At 41.9% G+C, this 20,508-nt stretch overlaps 1 protein-coding gene across 3 annotated transcripts in view; it reads left to right on the forward strand.

Moving 5' to 3' along the window:
* LOC110504343 (diacylglycerol kinase beta) overlaps positions 1 to 20,508 on the forward strand; it is a 149,375-nt gene that overhangs the window by 27,414 nt on the left and 101,453 nt on the right. For all 3 annotated transcript variants that reach the window (XM_036974675.1, XM_036974677.1, XM_036974676.1), the window contains exons 2-3: positions 7,745 to 8,198; positions 17,683 to 17,759. In XM_036974675.1, the coding sequence (XP_036830570.1) occupies positions 8,123 to 8,198; positions 17,683 to 17,759 (153 nt within the window). In that variant the 5' untranslated portion in view covers positions 7,745 to 8,122. The remainder of the gene's footprint in view (positions 1 to 7,744; positions 8,199 to 17,682; positions 17,760 to 20,508) is intronic.

Genomic DNA, 20,508 nt, shown 5'->3' on the forward strand with positions numbered 1-20,508 from the left:
CCACTCCTCTCTCTGTCCTCCACCTCCACTGTACGTCTCCAATATCCAAGCATGCATGCTGTGCTGCTGCCCCATTATCACATGCCACCCTTGAACGTTGTTTGGACGTGGAAAGTTATCAGGTACGACAGAACTTTCATTTTTGAACAACACCTTTTTCTCCTTGTCTGCCTGTGTCACAACTTCTGCCGAAGTCGGTCCCTCTCCTTGTTCGGTCGGCGTCGCCGGCCTCCTAGCCATCGCTGATCCACCTTTCATTGTCCATTTGTTTTTGTCTTGTCATCCCACACACCTGGTTCCAATTCCATAATTACATGCTGGTTATTTAACCCTCTGTTTCCCCCATGTCCTTGTCCGGAATTGTTTATTGTAAATGTATTTGCACGTTATGTCTGGCGTGCGAAGGGATTTTGTCCCATTGTATATATTGTTTTTGTTCACAGTGATTTTTATGGTTAAACTGCGCCGTTGTAACACAGTCTTTGCTCTCCTGCGTCTGACTTCTCTGCCGCCAGTTCGCACTCATTACAGCCTGTAACTGGCTGTGAGACAGAGGAGAGAAAGGGGAGACTGATAGGCTACACATGGAGAATGTTTGTTTGGTCTATTTTAGTATATTTACAAAGTACATGACCGCAGGCTGACCAGTTTTGAACACATTTCTGTTTTTAGACTTCCTTCCAGGCTTGATTATCCAATAATTGGGATTCATACTTTCTTTTTTTCTTTTTCTTTCTTTTTTCTGCCCTTCCTTCATTCTCAAACCCATAGCACCTTTATTCAACTCATCTGTTTACAGAAACAGTATGGCCGTGTCTGGGAAAATGCCAAGAAATGTCACTGTCTGAAAGTGACACTGTGGTGCTTCACAGTTGGGTTTTTATATCCATTCACCCTTGAGATAGGCTTACACAAACTCAAATCTTCATTAGTCTAAGTGTATTCAATCAGTTAATCTATATTTAGTCAGGATAGTCCACTCAGCCATTTGTGAAGTAATGGCATAACCAGGTGTCGACCTGAGCAAAAGTCATACTTTTTTTTGATTGATTCATCGAGTCATTTGTTAAGAACTGATAGGCAGGAGAACTGAGACGTGACCTCGCTAGCTCCAAATATGATGATTTCCATATATTCCACTAGCTTAGTACTCTCAAAGGAATATGATAATATTCCATTTTTTTGGGACTCCGAGTTGGAAGTAAACTGTTCCTGTGGGGAAACATATTCATATGTATTGCTGTTATGGGAGAGTAACAGAAATAACACCAGCCATGATTAATGGACAAACTTAAAAATGATGTTATGAAACTCTGGATCACACTAATGATCAAAATGAACAGGAAAGAATATATTGTACCTCAGGTTTGATAAAGCTGTGCCAGGCTAGCTTGACAGATGTAACCTGGCCCAGTGCTGGCAAAGTACTGCCCAAATCAAACACCAACTGGGCACTTTAATTATATCGGGACACTAACACCCACCTGGCTCCCTGCCAGGCTCCCTCAAATAGTAAGAAAATATTGGAAGAGCGCACACACAAGCTCAGACAATCTGCTCTCAAATTACTTTCCAGGAACTGGATGATTTGACAGGAACATGGACAAATACAGACCATACTCATAGAGATCAGACCATCTGTGTTTGGTTGTATAGGTACTGAAAATAGGCCTAGATGCTGCCCCATAGTCTATGTACAGACAAAGGTCTCTTTATGTTTTCTAATGCCATTAGAGTAGTGGATCCTCCATATTGTCTGACCACCTCTTCAGTAAAGTAGGAGAGAATGAGGTATGCTGAGCCATTTTTTACATTCAGCATCACTACTTTAACTTAATAGAAGTTAAGGGAAATATAATATTCCTTCTAACAAAGATATTTACATGCACTGAGTGTACAAAACATTAAGAACACCTGCTCTTTCCATGACATGACAGGTGAATCCAGGTGAAAGCTTTGATCCCTTATTGATGTCACCTGTTAAATCCACTGCAATCAATGTGGATGAAGGGGAGGAGACAGGTTAAAGAAGGATGTTTAAGCCTTGAGACAATTGAGACATGGATTGTGTATCTGTGTGCCATTCAGAGGGTGAATGGGCAAGACAAAATATTTATGTGCCTTTGAATGGGGTACGGTAGTAGTTGCCAGGCGCACCGGTTTGAGTGTGTCAAGACCTGCAATGCTGCAGGGTTTTTCACACTCAAAAGTTTCCCATGTGTATCAAGAATGTTCCACCACCCAAAGGACATCCAGCCAACTTGACACAACTGTTGGAAGCATTGGAGTCAACATGGGTAAGCATCCCTGTGGAGCGCTTTCAACACCTTGTAGAGTCCATGTCCCGATTAATTGAGGCTGTTCTGAGGGCAAAAGAGGGTGCAATGTTTTATACACTTCAGGTGTTTTGTATATTTCAGGATGTTGTGTATTCTTGGAATTCATGTAAACATCACAGTTTTGAAAACGTAGCTTTTCCAAAAATGTGGTCTCTTGGCATAGGGACAGGGTAAGTTGAGCCGCCTTGGGGTAAGTGGGTGGCGGTGTCCTGTGACAGTGGGTGATGGTGCTGGTAGGTCAAGGTTTAATTCATGGGGATGTGGTATATTGCATATCTTAAATGTATGCCTATATTTAGATATAGATCTCTCTGTTAAATATCACTTACCCTTCCACTTCTTGACCAGTTGTCTGGGACAGGGATGTTGTTTCAATGTGCCAATTCGTAGACAAGTTCTCTGCATTTGAGGCTACTAAGCCCATGAAACTGGTCCACAAGATTCTGAATATAATTAGCAAGCTCAGCCTCCATGTAGTCAGAAAAGACCTTGTGTGCCTCTGCTACTGTATCATTGCCTCTCCTTCGAACATGTTTGTTTTCTTTTTTGTTCATGTACTGTACGTCTTCAGTGCCATTCAGTTTATTTGTTCATCCCTTGATGCTGCTCGAATGGACTTCTTCCCTTCTCTCACTTCCTTGCCTGCTCGCTCAAGAACCTGAAGGGGCTAGACCCCTGCTTGTTTTACGTTTGTGAACACAGGGCATGATGATATCTGCTCTATAACAATGCACTACCTTGAGTTCATATGCATGACACACTGCAACAATATTGTGCATTAAACTGGCAACATGTTATAATCATTTGTCTGTTGGCTATTGGCTCAACATACCACAAGGCAAATATTCTGACTATATGATCCCGCACAATTAAAAAGATGCTAGGTTTGGAACCTCAAATGCTGTACAAAATAATCTTAAAACGTTCAACTTTGGTTTAGATACAAGCATCATGAAACCTATAACACAATACATTCGTTTGACTTTGTCAAAATCTAACCTGGACTCAGGGGTAGACATAACATAGTAAAATTAAATCTGGGGAAACTCAATATAGTCTGATATGTAACGTTTTATGGTATGTATTCATTTGTGGATCTCCATCATCCATTTTGTATGAATGACAATTTGATGTGGCTAACGTTAGTTAGGTTGTTAGTTGACTAATGCTAATGTTATCTAGGTGGCTAAGATTAGCTAGGCTAGGGGTTAAGGTTAGGAATTAGGTTAAAGGGTTAAGATTATGGTTAGGGGAAGGGTTAGCTAACATGCAAAGTAGTTGCAAAATAACTAACAGTAGTAATTAGTTGCATAGTTTCTAAAATGCTAAACTTGTCCATGATAAGATTTGAACACGCAACGTTTGGGTTGCTAGTTGTTCGCTTCATACACCTACCCATACACCCTGACAAACCACCCTCCTTTCATTTTTGTGAAGTAACCTTCTGTCTTTACGTGTCCTGGATTTTCATGTGCTATGTTACATCTAGTCTATGAGACCTGGCTGGAAAGTCCTTTTTCTCTACCTAACTTGTTTACCACTTTTTCCATGTGTTTTCTTCCTTCATCTACTCCATGAAATGATGATCTCTTCCTAATTATTTGCCACATAATTCATTTTGTATCTGGTTTCCTAGAAACAACCCACTGGGCATAGACGTCAATTCAATGTCTATTCCACATTGGTTCAACATAATTTCATTGAAAGTAAGTGGAAACAATGATGATTCAACTAGTGTGTGCCCAATGTGGGAAGGGCTGGCTCAACTTATCCCACTCTCCCCTATAGTATACTTTTAGTGCCACCCAGGGATTTCCCCACCATATTTAGACACTGTATTCTCTCTCTCACACTAGAATGTCAAAGAAAATTGTATGTCACATTCTTCGTGAACACTAGGTGTAGACTGACAGTGAAATGCTTACTTACGGGCCCTTCCCAACAATGCAGAAATAAAGAAAATAGAGAAATAATATAAAAGGTATAACACGTAATAATAAAAGTAATAATGAATCAAATCAAATTTATTTTTCACATACACATGGTTAGCAGATGTTAATGCGAGTGTAGCGAAATGCTTGTGCTTCTAGTTCCGACAATGCAGTAATAACCAACGAGTAATCTAACCTAACAATTCCAAAACTACTACCTTATAAACACACGTGTAAAGGGATAAAGAATATGTACATAAAGATACAGTGCCTTGCGAAAGTATTCGGCCCCCTTGAACTTTGCGACCTTTTGCCACATTTCAGGCTTCAAACATAAAGATATAAAACTGTATTTTTTTGTGAAGAATCAACAACAAGTGGGACACAATCATGAAGTGGAGCGACATTTATTGGATATTTCAAACTGTTTTAACAAATCAAAAACTGAAAAATTGGGCGTGCAAAATTATTCAGCCCCTTTACTTTCAGTGCAGCAAACTCTCTCCAGAAGTTCAGTGAGGATCTCTGAATGATCCAATGTTGACCTAAATGACTAATGATGATAAATACAATCCACCTGTGTGTAATCAAGTCTCCGTATAAATGCACCTGCACTGTGATAGTCTCAGAGGTCCGTTAAAAGCGCAGAGAGCATCATGAAGAACAAGGAACACACCAGGCAGGTCTGAGATACTGTTGTGAAGAAGTTTAAAGCCGGATTTGGATACAAAAATATTTCCCAAGCTTTAAACATCCCAAGGAGCACTGTGCAAGCGATAATATTGAAATGGAAGGAGTATCAGACCACTGCAAATCTACCAAGACCTGGCCGTCCCTCTAAACTTTCAGCTCATACAAGGAGAAGACTGATCAGAGATGCAGCCAAGAGACCCATGATCACTCTGGATGAACTGCAGAGATCTACAGCTGAGGTGGGAGACTCTGTCCATAGGACAACAATCAGTCAGTCGTATATTGCACAAATCTGGCCTTTATGGAAGAGTGGCAAGAAGAAAGCCATTTCTTAAAGATATCCATAAAAAGTGTTGTTTAAAGTTTGCCACAAGCCACCTGGGAGACACACCAAACATGTGGAAGAAGGTGCTCTGGTCAGATGAAACCAAAATTGAACTTTTTGGCAACAATGCAAAACGTTATGTTTGGCGTAAAAGCAACACAGCTCATCACCCTGAACACACTGTCAAACATGGTGGTGGCAGCATCATGGTTTGGGCCTGCTTTTCTTCAGCAGAGACAGGGAAGATGGTTAAAATTTATGGGAAGATGGATGGAGCCAAATACAGGACCATTCTGGAAGAAAACCTGATGGAGTCTGCAAAGGACCTGAGACTGGGACAGAGATTTGTCTTCCAACAAGACAATGATCCAAAACATAAAGCAAAATCTACAATGGAATGGTTCAAAAATAAACATATCCAGGTGTTAGAATGGCCAAGTCAAAGTCCAGACCTGAATCCAATCGAGAATCTGTGGAAAGAACTGAAAACTGCTGTTCACAAATGCTCTCCATCCAACCTCACTGAGCTCGAGCTGTTTTGCAAGGAGGAATGGGAAAAAATGTCAGTCTCTCGATGTGCAAAACTGATAGAGACATACCCCAAGCGACTTACAGCTGTAATTGCAGCAAAAGGTGGCGCTACAAAGTATTAACTTAAGGGGGCTGAATAATTTTGCACGCCCAATTTTTCAGTTTTTGATTTGTTAAAAAAGTTTGAAATATCCAATAAATGTCGTTCCACTTCATGATTGTGTCCCACTTGTTGTTGATTCTTCACAAAAAAATACAGTTTTATATCTTTATGTTTGAAGCCTGAAATGTGGCAAAAGGTCGCAAAGTTCAAGGGGGCCGAATACTTTCGCAAGGCACTGTATTTGGTTAACTATTTAACAAACTATTTAGCAGTCTTATTGCTTGGTTCATTGACATCACTTGTTGTGCGGTAGCAGAGAGAACAGTCTATGACTTGGGTGGCTGGAGTCTTTGACATTTTGTAGGGCCTTCCTCTGACACCACCTGGTATAAACTTCCTGGATGGCAGGGAGATCATTCCCAAGTGATGTACTAGGCCGTACGCACTACCCTCTGTAGCGCCTTGTGGTCGGATGCCAAGCAGTTGTGGTCTGCCTATATCAAACTAGGTCTCTCTAGTCATCCCTCCTCTCTGGGCCTTTCAAATCAGCTTATGCTTTACAATACCTAGAAGTAATTACATTTTTACTATTCTGATTCTCAGAATTTACACTGTATTCTCTCTCATTATTGTTCTGTCAGTCTACACTTGAGGTCTACCTAACTAGTATACTAAATCTCTCTTGTAATTTCCCTCTCCTCTTTCTGCCAATCAAGTCATCCCATGCCACAGTACTGTTAAATATTGTAGTTTTACCAAGAAGTCATTTCATCTTTACAACTTCTAGGAAGAGAATGCATCAGAAAAGCTCTCATAGAATTGGATCAGTTGCAAATCACAGTGTGTGTCTATTCAGTATTCTTGCACATGTTGCATGCACGTGTGTAAATGTGTATGTGAACATGAATAAGTGTGTGTCTGCGTTTGTACATCTGTATACGCGTGTGTGTGTGTGTGTGTGTGTTTGTGTTAGTACATATGTGGTTGACGAGATTCAACTTTGATCTCTCCACACCAACCCCAGGAGTCCAATTTACACCTCTGTGATGAGCTCCCATGGCTAACATCATCACCTAACTCTCACTGAGGGTAGGGCAGCTTTCATCACACAACCTTGGCCTCAGTTATAGGTCCTCTCCCCGATCCTTCCCCTGTGTTGCTGTTTCTCCTTCTGTTGCATTTAAACCAAGTGTCAGACTCATTCCACGGTGGGCTGAGTGCCTGTGGGTTTTCTTTCCCCTCTTGATTGATACATTTGATTGATAAATTAATGTCACAAATTGGTAAGGAGCTCCCCTCACCTGGTTGTCTAGGTCTTAATTAAAAGGAAAAGCCAAAAACCTGCAGACACTCGGCCCTCCGTGGAATGAGTTTGACACCCCTGATTTACACCTTACAGATGTTTGATGCTCGAATCTTTCTCCCCACCCTCCTCCCTGTCCATGAACGGGTACATTTTGTGTGAGTGTGTGTATGTGCGCAAACATGTGCGCATTTGTGTGTGTGCGTGTGTCTATGAACTGGTAAACTGCTGTGCATTTTCCACCTGGCTGCATCCCTGTGAGGATGTCCACCCAGAGAGATGTATTGATTTCTCCTCCACAGAGCAGAGCTGGCTCCATTTAGGAGAGACACTTTTTAACTCTACGTACTGTATGTGGTTTTTCTTTATCCAGGACGGGATAAACAACAGGGGTATAACCTTTCTGTTTGTATTCTATGTATGTACTCTGTGTTCTTAAATGGTGAAAGATGGTTTGATAAAAGCTAAGCTGCACCTTCTCTCTACCCCCCCCCCCCCTCCTCCCCCCTATCTATCTAGGTCATTATAGGTCATTGGTGCAGCAGACCTGCTAAGGGACCCTGTGTGGACTGACTGTGGGCTGTGGACATATCACTTCCTACCAGAGATGAGGGGAACAGCTTGAGTCTGACGTCAGAGAGCGGGAAAGACCTAGAGACCTGCCTCTAGCTGGACCTCCATATCACATACTGCCCGTCCTTATCCCCCTTCCCCCACCCCACCATCTCTGGCATCTGTTTCTACCACCACCCCCACTCACTGGGAAGGATTTGGGATGACAGTTAACCTCCTCAGCTCTACCTCACTCCTCTTCACCACCCAGGGATAACCAGCACTAGAACCTCTGTACCCTGAGAGGCACACTACCATCCTCCCTCACCTCCCCCAGCTGGCATCATGATGGGAGATGGAGTTGGGAACTGGGAGTGTCTGAGTCCATCTGAGTTTGGACAGCTGCAGCAGTACAGCGAGTGTGAGTACTAGCAATACCTGTTATACCCATAGGTAAATTGAGCTAAAAATGCCAATACCTTTGTCAGACCTGGGTCACATACTGCACATTCAAACACTGATCTTGAGTTAATTTTCGCCAAAAGTGCACACTAAATCAAAGCATTTGACCCAGGTCGGATACCTGTGATACCCAGCATGAGAGTCAATTGCCAGGTTGTGCAAGGAGTAGGGATGGAAATTTGAAATAATTTCACTATTCGAATAATATCCAGATTTTTGGAGGGGATATCCGGATAGTCGAAATACATGTGTTTAAAAAAAAAAGGTTGTTTGTACTGGGGTACTTGCATGCTGCTGAGGCTGCGAAACACAGGGGAGAGTGGCTTGCTGCTGTTGCAGCGGGGCTGGGGAGGGGGAGGCAGAGGCTTGGGATATTTCGTTGCACTCCCCGTTCTTGTCTACAGCAACTCCATTCAGACTAAACATCAGCCTACCTGTCAGTTGCTCGTTGTAGCCTACTCCTTCTCATTTTTATTTTTATTTTTTTATTTTACCTTTATTTAACTAGGCAAGTCAGTTAAGAACAAATTCTTATTGTCAATGATGGCCTTTGAACAGGGGTGGCAGGTAGCCTAGTGGTTAGAGTGTTGGATTAGTAACCAGGAGGTTGCAAGATCAAATCCCTGAGTGAACAAGGTAAAAATCTGTCATACAACCATCATTAAAAGTAAGAATTTGTTCTTGACTGACCTGCCAAGTTAAAAAAGAGTCAAATTAACAGGAACATTTAGCTAACTTCATTCTGTAATTTTAATTCCAATTTGCATGGATTAGAATGGAGTCTCTGACTGCAGTGCCACTTTGATTGGCTGACAATAACAACTACTTTCACGAGTGAAACCTGTGTGGGCTGCACTGTCTTTTTATGGGGCGAACGTTATAAAAACTACATTCAAAAGTGTTTTTCATCAAATTAAGAGCTTGAAATGTCATGTTATATCATTGTGTGTAGCAATGTCACATGGATCATGTAATCAAGTAAGTAATCAAATACTAACATCCGTTCGGATATTTGAATATTTTATTTATTTAACCTTTATTTAACCAGGAAGGGCTCATTGAGATTTAAAATCTCTTTTTCAAGAGCGTCCTGGCCAAGATAGGCTGCACCAAGTCATTAAACAACATGACAAACAAGTAATCTAGTAAAAACCATAGAATTCACAAGAGTATAACAAAATCAAAAACAGCTAATTAAAAACATTGACAGGTCAGGGAATCAGTCTCAAGATCATTCATCAGTGATTTAGAAATACCAATCGGGACAAGTTCTTACAGTTTAAAAGTATTTTGTAAGGCATTCCAAGACCATGGCGCAGAGTACATAAAAGCCCTTTTACCAAATTCAGTTCGGACATTTGGAACAGTTAGCAGGATAAAGTCCAGCGAACGAAGAGTACCCACCACATTTCTGAACAATAAAAATGCCCAAATAAAAAGGTAGTAAACTCCCCAAATGGCTTTGTAAATAAAAATATACCAGTGCCTGAGCCTACGAGTGACTAGAGAAGGCCAGCCAACCCTGGTACAAAGTGCAGTGGTGCGTAAGGATTTTATAGTTTAAAATAAATCTCAAAGTGCCATGGTAAAGGGTGTCAATTGATCTCAAACACTGAGCGGAAGCATTCATATATAAAATATCCCCATAGTCTAGTAAAGGCATAAATGTAGCTGATACTAGCCTTCTTCTGGCTTCAAAAGGAAAACAGGCCTTATTCCTAAAATAAAATCCCAATTTCAGCTTCAATTTTTTTGTAGGTTGTTGAATATGCAATTTAAAAGAGGCCGTCATCAATTAAAATTCCAAGATATTTATATGAGGTTGCAACCTCAATCTCCTTGCCCTGACAGGTAGTAATAGGTGAAAGGTTCAGAGGTATATTTCTTGCTTTAGAAAACACCATTAGCTTAGTCAGTATTGAGGATAAGCTTCAATTGACACAAGGTATGTTGAATAGTATAAAAAGCAGTTTGCAAGTTCTGGAAAGATTTTGTAAGAGACGAGGCACAACAGTAAATAACAGCATCATCAGCATAAAAATGAAATTTTGCATTTTGGATATTTTTGTCTAAATCATTTATATAAATAGTGAATAAGAGAGGACCAAGTACGAGAGCCTTGGGGCACACCATTAAAGACAGACAATTTAACAGACATAAGACCATCAAATTGAGTGCACTGAGTTTTATCAGACTGATAGTTAGCAAACCATCCAACTGCATGCTCTGAAAGACCTACACTCGACAATCTCTGCCTTAGTATAGCATGATCAACTGTATCAAAAGCCTTAGAGAGATCAATAAAAAGTGAGACAGTGCAGTTTTTTTTATCAAGGGCTTCAGTGATATCATTTAACACCTTCATGGCTGCTGTAATTGTGATATGCTTCTTCCTGAAGCCCGATTGATACATTGATAAAATAGAGTTAGTAAATAAAAACTCTTTTAGCTGTTCATTCACAAGCGTTTCAAGTATTTTCACCAGGGGTGACAGCTTTGAGATGGGCCTATAATTATTTAAAAGAGTTGATCTCCCCCTTTTGAAAGTGGTAGGGTTAGATCATTCCAGGGTTAGATTGAACAGATATGTAAGTGGTTCAGCTATGAAATCAGCTGCCAGATTTACAAAGCAGGGATCCAAAAGATCAGGACCTGCAGGCTTTCTCTGATCTAAGGATTTCAGGGCTTTATGTACCTCCTGCACTGAGAATGGCAAAAAGCAAAAAGTTTGACCAGCTCTCACTGGTTCATCCACACAGGGTTGAACAGAGACAGAGGACACTGAATCAAACAGCCTACCAGATGATACAAAGTGCTCATTGAAACAATTCAGCATTTCAGTTTTGACATATACAGCAACAGAGTCCTTCAAAACACAACACAGTAATTCATTAACATTACTGTTACCAGACATAGACTTAATAGCCTTCCAAAACTTTCTAGGGTCATCCAGGTTATCAGTGGTAACAGACAAAATATTCAACCTTGGCCTTCCTGAGAACAAAGAAAGAGAAGAAAGAAATGTTCTAATAACCATGGCTATTCCGAGTAAGGAGAGGCCAAAGCAATGCATCTCCCCCTTTGAAGCCTAACTTCCTACCCATTTGCCTAGGTGGTATAACATAGGCTGTTGTTTTTATTTGTGCTTGAAGTCAAGTGATTCATGCAGACTAGTATTTTTCCCCTCCCAATTGACTATTTCTAGCATTACACTATTTTGCTTGATTTTTCCTTTAATGAGGTGACTCATCCGTATCAGCAGTCTTCCCACCACAGACATTTGCTAGTCAAAAGAGAATACATCACTAGTCTGGCTTTCCCTGTAATAGATTAGGTTTCGTTTTACAACTTACTGAGCAGATACAAAGCCACACAACACCTAAATAGATTGTGGTGTCTGAGAGAAACCCAGTTTTTCTATCTGAGGATTCCTATATGCATAGACCTACTGTAACTAAGAAAACAGTACTTATATTCCTTGGACATATGCAGTACATCTGTTGTCTAGGGATATACTCAAGTGTTGAGTGAGCTTGTCATTGAAACAGAAATGGATTAAATACAAAAGTCTAACAAATAAACGGTTCTGTGTTAGATTACATCACCTCTAGTAAGGACAAATTGCTATGGTATATCTTTGCCTTGTTCATCTGTGTAATTTATTGACAGCCACAGCTAACAATACTACTCCTGGCTCTTTCTTTTTCATTCTCTCTATCCAGAAACACTTGTTTGTTTTGGTTTATTTTATTTGATGTAGTTTTGCTCAGTAACATAGCGATCCAGACGAGCTGGAAGTAAGCAATACTGTATGTGACTCCATATGTGTCCATGGTGAACAGTCAATCTCTACAGCCAACTAAACCACTTAAGTGGTACTGTACACTCCTGCGTTGAAACAGGTGAAAGGTGCACACTCAGTAGGTGCGTTTGTGTGGATGCTAAATATCACACAGTATTAATTCACTGGCGTGTCACTGGGCCACTCAAGGACATTCAGAGACATGTTCAGAAGTCACTCATATGTTGTCTTGGCTTTGTGCTTAGGGTCGTTTTCCTGTTGGAAGGTGAACCTTCGCCCCAGGCTGAGGTCCTGAGCGCTCTGGAGCAGGTTTTCATCGAGGATCTCTCTATGCTTTGCTCAAGTCATCTTTGCCTCGATCCTGACTAGTCTCCCAGTCCCTGCCGCTGAAAAACATCCCTACAGCATGATGCTGCCACCACCATGCTTCACCGTAGGGATGATGCCAGGTTTCCTCCAAATGTGAAGTTTGACATTAAGGCCAAATAGTTAATTATTGGTTTCATCAGACCAAAGAATCTTGTTTCTCATGGTCTGAGAGTCTTGGGTGCCTTTTGGCAAACTCCAAGTGGGCTGGCATGTGCAATTTACTGAGGAGGGGCTTCCGTCTGGCCACTTTACCATAATGGCCTGATTGGTGGAGTGCTGCAAAGATGGTTGTCCTTCTGGAAGGTTCTCCCATCTCCACAGAGTAACTCTAGAGCTCTGTCAGAGTGACCATCGGGTTCTTGGTCACCTCGCTGACCAAGGCCCTTCTCCCCCGTGAGGCCAGCTCTAGGAAGAGTCTTGGTGGTTCCAAACTTCTTCCATTTAAGGTTGATGGAGGTCATTCAAATAAAATAAAATAAAATGTATTTATATAGCCCTTCGTACATCAGCTGATATCTCAAAGTGCTGTACAGAAACCCAGCCTAAAACCCCAAACAGCAAGCAATGCAGGTGTAGAAGCACGGTGTGTTCTTGGGGACCTTCAATGCTGCAGAATATTTGTTTTACCCTTCCCCAGATCTGTGCCTTGACGCAGTCCTGTCTCGGTGCTATACGGACAATTCCTTCGACCTCGTGGCTTGGTGTTTGCTCTGACATGAACTGTCAACTGTGGGACCTTATATAGGGTGCGTTCATAAATTCACTCTGGAGTGCCAAAGAACTTTCAGAATGTGCTCTGGGCATTCGTAAATTCATAGCGTTGTCAGATTGTCTGTTTGTAAATTCAGGGTGTTTTGCTCTCGGAGCGTTTAGAGTGCACACTGGACGCTCTGGCCGAGGAGTAGGGTTGATGCGAGCATTCTGACCACACAACGGCAGTCAAGCACCCAAGCTAACTGGCTAAAGTTAGCTAGCTTGCTAGCTACTTCCAAACGTAAATAAGAGAACACCTTACTCTGACCATTTTACTTGCCTTAACATAGCTGGTTAGGCTGTTTTCATGTTATCCAGAGCTTTGGTGACCGCAACAATTGAACTAAGCTTTTTTGTTTACTGACACCGGCCATATTCAGCGGGTGTTGAGTGTTCGTAAATGTATCAGTTATTCTGCGCTCTTGCACACTCATGTCCAATCAATTGAATTTACCACAGGTGGACTCCAATCAAGTTGTAGAAACATCTCAAGGATGATCAATGGAAAGGATGCACCTGAGCTCAATTTAGAGTCTCATGGCAAAGGGTCTGAATACTTATGTAAATAAGGTATTTCTGTTTTTTGTTTTAATACACTTCTAACAAATTCTAAAAACCTGTTTTTGCTCTGTCATTATGAGGTATTATGTGTAGATTGATGAGGATTTGTTTTCTATATAATCCATTTTAGATTAAGGATGTAACGTAAGAAAATGTGGAAAAAGTCAAGGGGTCTGAATACTTTCCGAAGGCACTGTATATATATATATTATTTATCCTGAGCTCCACTCTTAGGCCTGTTTTCTGTCCCTGGCTGAACATCCCCTCTCCGCAGAGCAGAGTGATAAAGGGCTTGTTTATTTTGATGCTGCTGTGCTAATGAGAGGAGGATATTTGATATCTATTTATGCTGGGTTGCTAATGGGCCCTCAGTCACATGTACTGTAGCACCTAGACCCCTGGTGATGGAGATGTGTCTGGGACCTGCTGTTAGGGACCACAATGCTGGCGGTGGCTGAGTGGGTGGGTAGATGGGTGGGTGGGTGGCAGTGTCTGTTATACCGTACAGCAGATTGGAGTTAATTAAGTACTTGTTTATCTTTCAAATACTTTTTGTGTTTTATTGAGCCTGCCTTGAGTGACCCGGTAGGTGGGATTTGCACTTTTGGGACTATTCCATTTGTTCCATTGTGCGAGACAAGCTCAGGCAAGTGCATATGAAATATTTGAAAGAATGCAAATACTATTTGAACCCAGGTCTGGTGTGTTGGATGGATGACCGTGTCTGTGTTCATGTTACTATATACATGACATGTGTCTGTTTCCAATATGGGTTAATAAAGGAGAGATATAATATGTGAGGTGAAAGGTTAGTGTCCATTACAAAGCCACATGTCAGTTCAATGAGCCCAGCTGCACTACACTGAAAAGCTTGCTTCGTCCCAACTGGCACCCTATTCCCCCACAGTAGTCTAGCGTAATGTACTGCACTGTATTGAGAATAGGGTGCCGTTTGAGATGCAGCCGTTCTTTTACTCAGTGTTCTGGTCTTATCTTCCCCTTGCGTTACTAATTGGCTCAGTGCTGTTTTTCTCTTCTATAAAGAATTAATAAAGGAAATGAAGTTGAAGGCAAAGGAATGCTGATGACGTACGATGCTGATTTACTGTTAACCTTCAAGCTATTGGCTGTGATTCTTCAGTCCCCACTGCATTTAGCCTACTGGCTTCTGTTCTGTTGTGATTCAATGAGAGTCTGCCTTACATTTACATCAAAATGTTGGTCCTTCAGTAGATGCTCTTATCCAGAGTTGTAGTGACAACAAAGAAAACAGATTAAACTAGCTAGAGCTACAGTCTAGTTAGCTGTCTGATCTGGTTAATGGATGCTGTTATGGTAAATACACTGGACATACTGTAGCATATGTTGTCTCAGTTCATGATCTATTAATAACTGATTCAGCGAGCAAATACTTTATGATTGCTCAGATCAGAGATTTGCCTCGGTGCGTGTACCTGTGTACACTCATACCTGCATGCATAGATGTGTTTGAGCAATTTAGTGAATGAGAATGCCTTCTCCAGAGCCGGCCCTAGCCACTGGGCGACATAAGCGACCGCTTAGGGCAGGGTTTACCAAACTCGGTCCTGCACCCCCCGGGTCCACGTTTTGTTTTTACCCAAGGACTACACAGCTGATTCAAATAACCAACTCATCATCAAGCTTTGATCATCTGAATCAGCTTTCTAGTGCTAGGGCAAAAAACTAAACAGAATGTAGTTTTTTAAGTGCAATTTCTAAATTTGGTTGTACAACAAGTCAGTCACTTTTTTTCCCCAAGATGGCGTAGCAGTCGGACATGTGTTTATCTTGTCCCGTGTACATAGTCATTTCCTCTGTTTTTTTGTATATACTTAGTATATATTTTAATCTCACTTTCCATCTACGAACCGAATATACTTTCCTGCAACCCTCCTCACCCAATGTGGTATGGATCTGCTATTTTTATACTTTAGAATCGGAACCCCCATCAGAAGCAAGCCAGCTAACTAGCTACTAGCTAGTAGTCAGTTAGCCACTGCTAGCGGACTTCACCGTTAACTCTGACACCATCCAGCTTCAGCTCGGTCAATACCTGCCAGTCTGCACAGCGCGATATCAACCTAGAGATTGGTGTGGTACGAACTCATTGGTGAGACCCGGGTCCATGCAGATTCACGGGCTATACGACGTTCAGAACGAGGTTGGTAGAGGCAACTGGTTAATTAGCGGCTGTGGTAGAATCGATATTCTGATATTCTTTGAGTTAATTTGGGAAATAGACACTCAATAAAAACTACTTTTCCCATGGTGCCCCAGGTTAATGAGTTAAATAATTGCTTGATTCAGTTAATCAAGCAATTAGAAACTTTAATCATTCGATGAACAACAGTTGTCACATTAACTAATACAACGTCACGACAGGTGCCACAGAGTTCAATTCTCGGGCCGACTCGTTTCTCTGTATACAGTATATCAATGATGTCGCTCTTGCTGCTGGTGCTTCTCTGATCCACATCTGGCCCTTCTTTTGACACTGTGTAAACAAACCTCCAAGCGAGCTTCAATGCCATACAACACTCCTTCCGTGGCCTCCAACTGATTATAAATGCTAGTAAAACTAAATGCATGCTCTTCAACCGATTGCTGCCCGCATCCGCCTGCCCGACTAGCATCACTACTCTGGACTGTTCTGACTTAGAATATGTGGATAACTACAAATACCTAGGTGTCTGATTAGACTGTAAACTCTCCTTCCAGACCCATATTAAGCATCTACAATCCAAAATTAAATCTAGAATCAGCTTCCTATTTTGCAATAAAGCCTCCTTCACTCATGCTGCCAAACATACCCTTGTAAGACTGACTATCCTACCGATCCTTGACTTTGGCGATGTCATTTACAAAATACCCTCCAACACTCTACTCTACTACAAATTGGATGCAGTCTATCACAGTGCCATCCATTTTGTCACCAAAGCACCATATACTACCCACCACTGCGACCTGTATGCTCTCGTTGGCTGGCATTTTTCGATGGGAAGCATGTGGACACCGTTAAGTCAACTCACCTGGTTAGATAAGGGTTTAACACTGCATTCCCTGCATCCATGACTTGCCTCAGTATGACGTAACTGGCATTGGGAGGAGGACAGGTTATCTCTGGGTCTGTAGGGGGAAGCCTCCTGTAGCATCTTTCAGCCCTGAGAGAGATTAGCATCTCTGGGTGTAAATCACCATTACCCATGGCCGGTAGGAACACACCCTACCCTGGTCCCTGTGACTCACACCCTGCCTGGTCAGTCAGTCTCCTCAGATCTCCCAACACCTCGTTGGCCTTTGTTTTAGAGAGAGGAGAGAGCGGGTCCAGCCTCACTCCACAAAGATGATTTACTTAGATAAGGTATGCTATGTTTTTTCCAAATCTAAACTACTCAGCTCACCTAACACGAACTGGACTGCTGCATATTAGAGAGAAAGTGAGGCATGCAAACCATAGATCTAATTCTATACCCAACTCCAGAGATTATTCCATATATTTTAAGGTATTTTGTACTAGAGAGAATAGAGAGAGAGTGGAGTGTTTATCCAACCTATTATATTTCTGTGGTCTATATTTCTTAACTGAAATGATTTAATGTGCTATTTCTTGTATTAGAAAGAGAAGAGAGAGTGGGGTGTCCAGTCTAACTCCACAGAGTTGATACATTCAGATAATGTTTGCTCTGAGGGTTTTTTGTATTCCAAGGAAATTTCCTGGCTTAATTGGTCTATTTGTTTAATTAATTAGCTAAACTTATTTTCACCTCTGTGAAATGTTTGCCTCATGATCTACCCGGATGTTCCTCTCAGATACAGCTAGCGCCCAAAAGACAATCATCACATCCAGCAGCACTTTCCCGCTAAATGATACGCCTGGTGCCAAAATGACTAAATGATGAGGTTTATAAAGCCTCTCTCATCCCTGTCTCATTCTCAGATTCCACCAAGAAGCTCAAGGATGTTCTGGAGGAGTTTCACGGTGAAGGAGTCCTCTCCAAGTACAATCCTGAGCAGGTACAGTACGTCACTACCTCAACCCTTCTCTCCCTCCCTCCCACCTATCCTCTCTTCTACACTCCACTCTTCTCTTCTCCTTTTTCCCTTCATTTTTTTCCTCTCCTTTCCCTTCCTCTCCTCACTGTCATTCTTATCCTTTCCTCTGTTCTCTTTTCCTCTCCTCCCCTCCTCTCTTTTCCTCCCCTTCCTGAGTGAGATCATCATTATTTTTGTTAAGACCCTGGCAATCCCCTGACTCCCCTGAGTCCCTGCTCCATCACTGATACACTAAGTCATCCGCTGTGTTTAGACAGTAGTAAGGTGAGCAACACTTCCTCCCTACCTCGCACTCACCATCAATGTCCAACTGACTCCCTTTAACTTCGAAGTGACGACAGAGGGCCGACGAGTTATGAAGGACAAGTGGAGCTGACATTTTTATTATGGTCTGTCTGAATGGGTCACCGCCCCACTCCCCCTACCCCCCCGCCCCACCACCCCCGCCCTACTCCTCTCCCAGCCAGGGTGCATCCCTTCTTCCTCCTTATAACTCCAGCACTGTGATATGAGTAACAGCCTCACAGAGGCTGGTTGGCGCCATCAGAGCCCTGTTGGATTCAGACATCATGTGGCCTGTGTTGTGATCACCAAAGCCAGCAAGTGCAGGCGCCAGGCCGGTGGTATTTTCTGCACTGTGTGGGAAGGAGCGAGGTGACTCTTCCCACTGGGAACAAACTGGTTGAATCAACATTGTTTCAACATAATTTGTTAAAGTATTGTGACATGGAATCTACGTGGAAAATACATTGGATTTGAAAAAAAGTAATCAACATACTGTGGTTTGGAGGGTAAGATTTCAACCACAGGATTATGCCATCATGGTAACCACTTTTTAACATTGACAAACCTCGTATAAAATATGTTGAATTTATACCTTTGAAACAACGTCAGATGTCAGATCTTCAACATAATATCCACTATAAGAAAAAAAACAATAGGCAGGGCAGCACCTCCTCTTGGAGAGTTGATCTATCTACAGCTATTAATTCAGTCTACCATCCAGGGTTTTAACCAAGCCCAGTCCTGCTTAGCTTTTCTATCTGTCACTGACTACTACCAATGTGCTATCGTGAGAATGATTGCTTAGAAATCTCCACTTAATAGATTCACTGTTGCTATCGAAGTAGGTTCAACAAAGAAAATGAAATGTAACCATACTATAGCAATCCTATATCATCAATGATGCTATTTAGGCCTATATAGCATTTGGGAAGTCATCAACAGCTATTGTTTAAATTCAGCCCAGGATTTAACTCAACATTGACAATACATATTGGCCTAGGGTTTCAAGTTTTGGTTGATTTCAAATGGAATCTACTACAACTTAATAATAAATATGTTGGATTCACGTCTCCATCTCAACCAAAAACAAAAGTTGAAGAAGAGGATTTAAATCAAATCAAACTGTATTTCAAGTTTGACTATATTTAGTCCTATTCTTTACCTTAGATTTTTGGTTCAAACGGATAAGTGAATCCAACACATACATTATTAATTTCTAGACCAACTGGAAATAAAGCCAGACTCAGTGGCACAGATGGAGCTATCCATGCAGAAGATACATCTCCTTCAAAAGTTGATATTTGGTTGCGTTGACAACCAAACACAATTCAATACCACTCTTGCAATACGTTGAATAGCCTGTTAACTTTTCCACAAGTTAACAAATGATATGTTGGACTCAGGTCTCCATCTCAACCAAATCTAAAAGTTAAAGTATAGGATTAAGATTAAGACAGTGGCTCAGATGGAACTATCCAAGCTGTAGATACAGTGCATTCAGAAACTATTTAGACCCCTGGAATTTAAGCAAAAAAAAACGTTAAAAACACTGATATCACCTTTACAATAGTATTCACACCATTTACTCAGTACTTTGTTGAAGCACCTTTGGCAGCGATTACAGCCTCAAGTCTTCTTGGGTATGACGCTACAAGCTTGGCACACCTGTATTTGGGGATGTTCTCCCATTCTTCTCTGCAGATCCTCTCAAGCTCTGTCAGGTTGGATGAGGAGCATCACTGCACAGCTATTTTCAGGTCTCTTCAGAGATGTTAGATCGGGTTCAATTCCAGGCTCTGGCTGGGCCACTCAAGGACATTCAGGGACTTGTCCCGAAGCCACTCCTGTGTTGTTTTGGCTGTGTGCTTAGGGTCGTTGTCCTGTTGGAAGGTGAACCTTCACCCCAGTCTGTGATCCTGGGCGCTCTAGAGCAGGTTTAATCAAGGATCTCTCTGTACTTTGCTCTGTTCATCTTTCCCTCAATCCTGACTAGTCTCCCAGTCCCTGCCGCTGAAAAACATCATGATGCTGCCACCACCACAGTTCACCGTAGGGATGGTGTCAGGTTTCCTCCAGATGTGACACTTGGCATTCAGGCCAAAGAGTTCAATCTTGGTTTCATCAGACCAGAGAATCTTGTTTCTCATGGTCTGCGAGTCCTTTAGGGGCCTTTTGGCAAACTTCAAGCAGGCTTTCATGTGCTTTTTACTGAGGAGTGGCTTCCGTCTGGCCACTCTACCATAAAGGCCTGATTGGTGGAGTGCTGCAGTGATAGTTGTCCTTCTGGAAGGTTCTCCCATCTCCACAGAGGAACTTTGGAGTTCTGTCTCTGAGTGACCATCAGGTTCTTGGTCACCTCCCTGACCAAGGCCCTTCTCCCCCGATTGCTCAGTTTGGCCAGGCAGCCAGCTCTTGGTGGTTCCAA

This window comes from Oncorhynchus mykiss, chromosome 3 (genome assembly GCF_013265735.2).
Source record: "Oncorhynchus mykiss isolate Arlee chromosome 3, USDA_OmykA_1.1, whole genome shotgun sequence".
Classification (NCBI taxonomy): domain Eukaryota; kingdom Metazoa; phylum Chordata; class Actinopteri; order Salmoniformes; family Salmonidae; genus Oncorhynchus; species Oncorhynchus mykiss.